General features: G+C 43.4%; 1 protein-coding gene across 1 annotated transcript in view; it reads right to left on the minus strand.

The window, feature by feature from the left end:
* The window catches only part of gys1 (glycogen synthase 1 (muscle)), a 15,315-nt gene that overhangs the window by 2,410 nt on the left and 2,905 nt on the right, over positions 1-10,000 (minus strand). Inside the window, exons 3-13 of the mRNA XM_030793448.1 lie at positions 7,678-7,859; positions 6,280-6,471; positions 5,738-5,923; positions 5,032-5,176; positions 3,923-4,040; positions 3,646-3,766; positions 3,406-3,512; positions 3,121-3,180; positions 1,731-1,923; positions 550-676; positions 64-159 (exon numbers count right to left, since the gene is read on the minus strand). Of these exons, the coding sequence (XP_030649308.1) occupies positions 64-159; positions 550-676; positions 1,731-1,923; positions 3,121-3,180; positions 3,406-3,512; positions 3,646-3,766; positions 3,923-4,040; positions 5,032-5,176; positions 5,738-5,923; positions 6,280-6,471; positions 7,678-7,859 (1,527 nt within the window). The remainder of the gene's footprint in view (positions 1-63; positions 160-549; positions 677-1,730; positions 1,924-3,120; positions 3,181-3,405; positions 3,513-3,645; positions 3,767-3,922; positions 4,041-5,031; positions 5,177-5,737; positions 5,924-6,279; positions 6,472-7,677; positions 7,860-10,000) is intronic.

Below are 10,000 nucleotides of genomic sequence, written 5' to 3' on the forward strand. Positions count from 1 at the left end.
ACCTGTGCTCAGCCACACACACACACACACACACACACACACACACACACACAGAAGTCTCACCATAAGCAGTGGGATCAGCAATGTGTTCCTCCATAAAGCAGCCAAAGCCTGAGAGGTTAGTGGAGATGGATGGAATGCCCATCACAGTACACTCAGCTATCAGAGAGGGAGAGAGAGAGAGAGAGAGAGTGAGAGAGAGAGAGAGACAGAGACACAGACACAGACAGAGAGAGGGAGAGAGAGACAGAGACACAGGGTGGTGATGTTTGGTTACACGTAACAGCAGAGACACCCCCCCAACCCCCAACCCCCAACCCAGGGCACAAGAAAGCAGTAGAGGATCTAACCAGATCACTTATTGACCATCGCTGTTATGTCCTGCCATAATGACGTGTGTGTGTGTGTGAGCATGAGTGTGAGTGTGTGTGTGTGTGTGTGCGCATGTGTGTGCATATGTGTGTGAGTGTATGTGTGTGAGTGTGAGTGTGTGTGCGAGTGTGAGTGTGTGTGTGTGTGTGTGTAAGTGTGTATGTGTTCATATATTACCTGGAGTATATCCCCATGGCTCATAGTAAGAGGGGAAGACTCCGAGGTGACAGCCCCTCACAAAGTCCTCATAATCCATCGGCAGGAGAGGAGAGGTGGAGGAAAGGAACTCCGGATGGAAGATCACCTGATAGTGTGTGTGTGTGTGTGTGTGAGTGTGTTTTGTAGGGAGAGAGAAATCAAACAGTAAGACATTATACTGTTCCAATACCATCTCATGGTTTCAAACACACTCATGTTTCTTCTTGCCGCTGCTACTGATGTTAAGTGCAGGTGAGAAAAAAACAGCCCATTTTGGTGTGACAGTGAGAAGACAGAGGACGACTCCAGAGGAGACAGTGAGAAGACAGAGGACGACTCCAGAGGAGACAGTGAGAAGACAGAGGACGACTCCAGAGGAGACAGTGAGAAGACAGAGGACGACTCCAGAAGAGACAGTGAGAAGACAGAGGACGACTCCAGAGGAGACAGTGAGAAGACAGAGGACGACTCCAGAGGAGACAGTGAGAAGACAGAGGACGACTCCAGAGGAGACAGTGAGAAGACAGAGGACGACTCCAGAAGAGACAGTGAGAAGACAGAGGACGACTCCAGAGGAGACAGTGAGAAGACAGAGGACGACTCCAGAAGAGACAAAAACAGGTCCCACCCTTCAGTCTCTTTCCCAGCACACAGACACAGACACACACTCCTCAACTCTAAAGTCCACCCACATGTGTCATACTGCTAAACACTGAATCACGGTGTGTGTGTGTGTGTGTGTGCATGCATGTGCCCGTGCGTGTGTGTACGTGTGTGTGTGTGTGTGTGTGTGCATGTGTGTGTGTGTGTACGCATACATGTGTGTATGTGCCTGTGTGTGTGTGTGTATGAATACATGTGTGTGTGTGCGTGTGCATGTGCCTGTGTGTGTGTGTGTGTGTGTGTGTGTGTGTGTGTGTTTGTGAGTCTGTGTGTGTGTGTGTGTGTGTTTGTGAGTCTGTGTGTGTGTGTGTGTGTGTGTGTGTGTGTTTGTGAGTCTGTGTGTGTGTGTCTGTGTGTGTGTGTGTTTGTGAGTCTGTGTGTGTGTGTCTGTGTGTGTGTGTGTGTGTGTGTGTGTGTATGTGTGTGTATGTGTTTGTGAGTCTGTGTTTGTGAGTCTGTGTGTGTGTATGTGTGTGTGTGTGCGTGCGTGTGCGTACCTTGACCCTGTCCTGGGAGCTGTTGAAGAGTCCAATGCGGCGGATGCAGTTGAGAATGGGGTCAGTGCTGTCCTCTAACATGTTGTGAGTGCAGATCGGAGGCTGGCACTGACGCTGGGTGGCAAAGATGGCACGCTTCATCATGGTGAAGTCCTCTTTGTCCAGCATCTTAGACACGTCTGGCAACTGCCCTCTGAGAGGGAGAGAGGGGCCGACAGTTAACACAACTCACACACGCGTATCCTTACAACTACCTCTCAGAACAATGACATTTACAATGACCATTTTTAAAGCTACATTTACAGACTACCATTCCTAAAACTATATTCACTGTCTACCACTCCTAAAAACTACATTTCCCAACTACCACTCCTAAAAACTACAATGACCAACTACCACTCCTAAAAACTACAATGACCAACTACCACTCCTAAAAACTACATTTCCCAACTACCACTCCTAAAAACTACATTTCCCAACTACCACTCCTAAAAACTACATTTACTGTCACTCACAAAAACAAGATTTGGGTGAACCATTCCTAATGCTATCTTTCCACACTACCGATCCCAAAGCTGCCGTCACAAACTACCATTCGCATACGCTACCGCAGCACAATTCAAAATAAATCAACGTAAATGCCCCACACACAGTGCAATGTTTCTACAAATCCCTGTGTTTACTACTATTCTCACTGCCTAACCCTACCGTATGCTAACACCACCTAAATTATTTTAGGATAGTCTGACTTTTAGAAATATTGCCCATTTGAGCCGTACAGATGTTGTTTCCTGTGTGTGTGAAGCAACCTTTATTTATAAAAATCACGTTGGATCAGCAGAATGGGCCAAAGAACAGGGCAGGATACAGAGCTACGCAGAGTGCATATGGCCGGTATACTCTCTGGCAATGTTCCAGTGTTTAGACAGGATTACGGTACATTCTTTTGGTTTGGACACTGTTTTAGAAGCATGTTGCAGAAGGGAAAGACAGAGCGAGGAAGATACCTTACATTGTTTTCCCTGACCTTTCATTGTTGGGAACGACTCTAGAACGAATACTTTCGCCATTTGGAATGAATGAAATAACTTAAGGGTGACATCTGACTTCTGTACACATTCTCTTCGGTGACAAACTTAAACACGATTACGTGGTCTTCCAGTTTCTGGTAATCCTTTTGACCTGTCACCGCATTCGCGTCAATATTTGTCACGAGTTTCGCTGTATTACATAGAAAATTCTTAATGGACTTTTGGCTGATTCTGTCTCATTCATGACTCATTTGCGTTTGTGGAACCTGCACATTCGTGTGAAGTAAGAAACTCGCGCCTCAGACAGAGTGAAGAATCTCAGAGAACTCATGAGGGTGCTTTGTCATAGAGTCACTTACACTAGCAGTGATTCGTAAAGTTTCTTCCCAAATCTTTCCTTCACCGTGTGCGCCGTGTCCCTGACGAAAAGAAGAAGAACAGATGACGTCACGAGGTGGGCGGGCCTTTATCACGGCCTCACGGTAACTATGGAAACACAGCCCAGAGCTGGCAGAAAATAAAATTCTGCTGTAGCCTGGTCAGATGTAGCTGTACTCAGGCGTTTGTTCGTTTTTTGTTTTTTTTTTTGTTTAGTGACTGTCAAGGTTGGTCGTAGGTGTCTCGCAAGGAGTTGTCATGGTTACCAGAGCTGTTTCCGGACGGCCTGTCCCTTCAGCGTCTCGACGTTGAAATTGTTTGTCCGGGCAGGCATGATGAAGAACGCTATCACTGTTATCTCGCTGTGGTTCACCTACACACACACACAAACACACACACACACACACACACACACACACACACACACACACACACACACACAGTGACTATAAAAGTGGTTTGTGTGTGAAGTGGGCACATACATATGCACACACACACACACTTACCCTTAGTAGGTAGTTGAGTCTAGCCAGCGCCTCGAGGAAAATGTCAGCTCCTTTATTAGAGAACTCATAACGGCCAGCGATGAAAAGGAAGACCGTCTTATCCAGGTTAAAATCTAGATGCCTGCAGGAAAACAAAACATCAAAGGATTTCTATAAGCGTAGCGTATACGCATAAGACAGTGTGTGTGTGTGTGTGTGTGTGTAAGTGTGTGTGTGACAGTGTGTGAGTGTGTGTGAATGTGTGTGTGTGTGAGTGTGTGTGTGTGTGTGTGTGTACCCGTAGAAGTGCCCTCGGATGAACTCTTGGATGCGGGCTTTGCTCTGAGCATGCAGGTTCTGGAACTCATGCATGGCGGAGAACTTCTTCACATTCAGTCCGTTTGGGGTCACAATGTCTGTGTGGGACAAGAAAAAAAAAGATCTTTTAAATCGTTTAATCGCCGTTTAATTTCATAGTCATGATCTTTATACACACATTGACAGTCTTCTTGTGTCTAACTTATGTAGTATGCAGGTATTTGACAAAACAGATACACATTTTATCTGAATAAAGATAGTATTTATATTTATGTTCTAACCCAAAGCTATCAGTCATATAGTTAATTCTCTTCATTTCTTCATTTTATTGTTTTGTCTCACATTAACACCACATAAACACATCCGTCTGAGTCAACGTGGATCCCAGTGAGGTTCTGAATTTTAGATAAAGACTAGAATGAAATCCTGGAGGAACGCAGTCTTTCTCAGGCTGCTTTAGCCAGCGTTCTGTTATAACTTATATCGTATTTCACCTCTAAAATATTCTGTTAAGTCATTCAGGCAACACTATAGCGGCGTACGACCATTCCAGGAAAGCTTGACAGAATGAAAGTGAACTGAAATGAAACGGTTATGTCGTACGGGGATTGGTCAGTAAAGACGTTTGGATCCCAAAAAAAAAAAAAAAAAACAAACTTTACTTTTCCAATCAACAGGAGCTGAGGAGCTGCCGCTCTACACACAAATGAAAAGAAAAAAAAAAAAGAGGAGAAAAAGAAACAAGGTTTATTAAGTAATTCTGCAGCAGTCAAAAATCATTTCCAGATGTCCACAGATCTCTTCAAACATCACATTACGAGGGTGAGTACATGTGTATGTGAATGTGTGTATGTGTGTATGTGTGAGTGTGAGAGAGAGAGAGTGAGAGAGAGAGAGAGTGAGAGTGAGAGAGAGAGAGAGTGAGAGAGGAAAAAAGAGGGTGATAGAGAGAAAAAGAGAGAGAGAGGAAAGGGGAGAGAGAGAGAGAGAGGAGGAGGGAGAGGGAGAGAGAGAGAGAGAGAGAAAAAAGGAGGAGAGAGAGACATTAAGAGAGAGGAAGAGGAAGAGAGTGAGGAAGAAGGAGGTCACCTGGTTTCCTCTTCAGTAGGTGTTCGGCCTCGATGGCGGTGATTTTCGAGACAGTGGTGAAAACGTGAGCACAGCGCGCTGCAGCTCGCTCCAGACAGTAGCGATGATAAATCTGTCTGTCCCCAGCCTCCTTATCCAGGTTAAACTACACACAGGTTTCACACAGACAACAGCTCAGGAAAACAAATATACATATATATATATGTGCACCGCATAAAACGAGGAAAAAAGGAAAAAAATATACATATAGCGTACATGTAGTGATTGTGAAACTGAACAGAAGCAGAACATTTCTTAACATGTAAATCTTAATTTCTTTTGGCAAAACTACAGGGGACTTTGACCATTCCAGCAAAGCTTCACAAAATGAAATTGAAGTGAATAAAAAGTGAATAGGGAGAGTTAGATGTCACGGGGCTCGGTGAGCTGTAAAACAAAATTACATTAAGCCTCTTACTCAGTCCCAAAAAAACACCCCTGGCTAAATCCAGCGCTGCCTGTGTGTATGACTAAACCAAAGGTTCAAGGTCACAGCTGGTCAAAGGTCAAGGTCAAGAGCACTGCCCTTCCCAGTCAGCCAACACTGCGTCAAGAGAGTGGTGATGACATCATCGGTTACAAAAGCGGCTCATCGGCTGTTCGGCCTGACTTCCATTTTCAGCGGCACTGTGGTAACAACCAGACACATACACGCATACATACTCACCTCAGAAAGATTGTTGTAGAAATCCACATTGCCAGCACACAGGTAACGGCCCAGAAGCGTGGCATGGGTAGTGAAGATAGTTGCTACGGGTAAGTGTCTCTGTCTACACAGAACCAGGCCCAAACCTGCCAGCCACTCATGGAAATGGGCCACTATATGAGGAGGTTCCTCACATTGAGCCGCAAACTGTGACACACACACACACACACAAACAAACAAATACAATAAATACAAATAAATACAAACAGGTATAAATTCAAGTTATAAATAAAGTGTTTTCATGTGAATGCCACTGATAAAAACCTTGTACAATCCAAAACCCCTGAATGTGAGAGAGGAATAGAGTCACTGAGTTTGAAGACTCACTAGATTTAAGGAGTCCTTTGAAATTATTATTGCTGCATAATTAAAGTAACCGTGTTTGGAAATAGCTGGTGTGTGAACAGCTACGCGTTTGCAACGCTGCATTACTGTATAGTAAGTCTTTTAATTCCTTCACGTCTATTTCCGTCTAAAACTGCCTCACGGTCACTCTCACACACCTCTCCGAGAAGCCAGGCGGTGAGGAAGCCAAAGAGGACCGCGTCGTTGGCCTCGCGGTCGAACCACGGAACGCCGATACCACAGTGTTCCCACAACTCGCTCTTCCAGCGATCCAGACACCAGGCGGTGAAACCGACGTCAATCAGAACCACGTACGGAGAGCCTTCAATCAGCCAGCGGCCAAAATAAACCTCGAGAAAGAAAAGAAAGACAAAAGGGTGGAGAGTTTTTAAAGTCTGGGAAACTCGACCGTTACGTCCCAGTGAAAACGAGACCGGACCAAAACAGAACCCGTGGTGAAATTACAAGACATCAGAGAATTGTAAAATACACGCGGTCCATTTCTGGACCATTTCTTTGTGGACATTATACGCGCTTTGGAACCCTGACTTGGTTGAGGATTCGTTTGTGGTCAAGCCTCAGTCTTCTGGGAGAGGTAACCAGAACTGAGGAGGTACCCCAGAACCGGTGGAAGCAAAAGAATCCCAGAGCATCCAAGATTTGAAGCCCATATTTTTACAGCAGATGTGAGATTAATTTGTGTATACGCTCTCTCCATTTAATGCTCACTCTCACTGGTGGTGCACATGGCCAGAGAGCTGCATTTCAACACAAATAAAGAAAGATGAAATAAACATTAATATACATCAGTTATATAATATTGGTGCTATATTCTCTGATGTTGTGTGTTTAACCACAACATCTGCAGTAGGTCTAGAGGTATGCCCTAAAGAGACACAGTACAGAATTTATCGGTTGTTGTTTTTTTTGTTTGTTTGTTTTTTAACATTTGAATTATTTCTGGCAGCACAACGGTAACCCCAAACCAAAATGAAGCTGAATTTTTTCTTGGTTTGACGTCTTTTCAAGGTTCTACAGATTAAACCACAATTATGCTTGGAGGGATGGCGAAATATCCTTCCCAGAATTTCCCCAACCTAAAAACCACCTCATCAAAAGACACAAAAGCACCAATATACATGCTGATTAATCGAGTTATAGAGAGAGAGAGGAGAGAGAAAGAAAGAAAGAAAGAAAGAAAGAAAGAAAGAAAGAAAGAAAGAAAGAAAGAGATTACGGCTGTTTACTGAAAGAGCAGAAATACTGAAATAGACCACAGTCAGAGTGTTAGATATTAATATTACCTTTAACCTTTACAAACACATACCACAGTGATTTCACAATCACACACACACTGTCACACAGACACACACAAAGTCACACACACCTCTAGGAATGAAGGTTTAGGGTTACACGAAGGAGCGCGAGAGAGAGAGAGAGAGAGAGAGAGAGAGAGAGAGAGAGATACAGACAAACAGAGATACATGACTGAGGCTGCTCTCAGTATAGCTGCATTTGTGTTGTGTTGTGTTGTGTGTGTGTGTGTTTTTCTTTACTTTGCACCCGCTGCTGTTCATCTTGTCGATGGTTCTCCTGAGTGCAGGGTTACTGGGCTCGATCAGCTCGACCTGGGTCCTGACGTTAGACTCCATGTACGGACCCACGAGGAAGTAATTCTCCCCCCATTCCTCACAGGTCAAACGGGCTTTGGTCTGGATCACCGTGTAAATCCCACCAACTGCCAAAACACAGATATTGAGACGTGCGCGCACACACACACACACGCAGATACACACACACACGCACACACAGATAGGACTTGTGATCATATGGCAGGGGTTGTGTTGAACCTTTTGAACTGAAGCATTCTCCACCTGATCTGACTAAAAACAGAGTTCATCTCTAAATGCACGTGTTTCAAACTGACAACAAATTTTTCACAAATTTAAGTATGCGTTTCAGACCTCGTAGTGTTTTGAATTCCAGAACGTGCCCATAAATGCCAGGTTAATATTTTACCATAGGCAACTGAGGAAGAAATTCTGAATCAACTTGAATATGCTACACTAGGTAACCTCCAAAATGCTCTACACATTTTGAATGAATATTAATCAGAGCCGGTATGTTCAGGTAGTCTTAAAATTGTGTGATCAAGCCCTTTACTGTATATGTAATTCATTTTATATACTTTTTATATTTATTATATTCATATACACATCCATATAAAAGGCCTGTAGTGCATTTGCGGTGATCTGTAGTGCTGGTTTGTTTGGATTTTTAAATTTTTTTTTTAAACAGAAAATTGCCAGAGGTAAGAAAAGCAGAAACCAGTTACACGGGGTTACATTCAAAAAGGTCAGTTTTTAAATCTCTCCTCATTAATATGACTGGTTATCCTCTCAGTTTAAACAGTCACGTCTCACGTGTATTCTCTCGTAGCATAGCATCTTACATCAAAAGATAAACAGTCAAACTGCAGAAACCCTTCATTTTCACCCAGAAATAATCTTGTTGGTCTGAGGTATGAAATCGGGAGTTATTTTCGGGTGGTATCACATCCAGTTTTTCCTAAAACTAAGCGAATCATTCTAGAACTCTCCAGCTAGTAGATAAGTTCTCATGTGCCGGTCAGGCCATGGAAAATAAACTGTTACTATAAAAAGACCCACAAAACTGTGTTTCTTCTCACACAGAATGAATGAATAAATAAATAAATAAATGTCTTTATCGAAAGGAATGACCTTGAGACCGCTCTGACAGGAAGGCCTTGGCACCGCAAACGCTGCGACACAGAGAACTCTCGCAAGCCACTGGTACCACACAATGATTCAAATTCCCCGAATACCGATCAGTTTCTTGCGCAGCACACCGGCGTTTTGACCGCTTCATATTTTAGGCCAAATTTTTACCGCGAAGTTTCCTTTTATTTTGCACTTATCGACATCAAATCTCATTCTACCGAGTAACTTATCGAACTTATTTCAGCAAAACGACAGCAAAGTGGCTTTGTGACGATTGACCTCTTGTTCAAAAGCATGACATTACTAAACGATACTGACAGCTGAAACGCTTATACAACTATGCTAAATGGCATTTACTCGTTTAAACATGCAACTGACATAAGCTTTTTTTTCTCCACCATGTCACCAAGCTCACCAAGTCAGTGACTGGGCAGGGACCCCCCCCCCCCCCAATGTCAGTGCTTTTATTTTTTCTTTAAGAAGTTACACAACTTCAAGAATTTCAGTAACATACTTCTATATCAAACATTGCTCAAGTAATAAACTGCAATAGGTTAACTCGATACTAATTCTAATGACTTCCGAGGATAAAAACAGAGCAGCTGTACATTCCGGACGGTAACGTGACGTTTGGAACACACTGGTGGTGAGATTTTTTTCATATGGAAGGATATCTTGGGGGGGGGGATGGCTTCTCCGTGGAGAGCTGTGTAATTGATCTGTTGTGTTCATGTTGTGACATGTTCTTATACTGTGTATGTGTTTATGAACATGTTTTCTGGAAGCTCCTTCTATTCCACCCCTCAGGAGAATACTAGAGGAATATTCCATTAGACAAAAAAAAAAAAAAAAAGTCTAGGGTATTCTCTGACTTTTTTTTTCTTCTCCTTCCTGTTAGGTAATCCTAACTTTTGACAGTACTTGGGTTATGTTATGGCTTGTAATATTCTGCTTGGAAATTTCTTATTTTGCAAAATATCCCTGCACTTCAGGTGACAGAGACTGAGCGTACTGTGTGTGACTTTTGTTGACGTTCGTTTAGCTGTACAGTCAGGAAACAGCTGTGTCATAGATAGATATCTCACTAACGCTGTGCACGGTTGCTTGGAAACCTGGTACACATGAAACAATAGACAAA

The sequence above is a fragment of the Chanos chanos genome, chromosome 16 (genome assembly GCF_902362185.1).
Source record: "Chanos chanos chromosome 16, fChaCha1.1, whole genome shotgun sequence".
Taxonomy (NCBI): domain Eukaryota; kingdom Metazoa; phylum Chordata; class Actinopteri; order Gonorynchiformes; family Chanidae; genus Chanos; species Chanos chanos.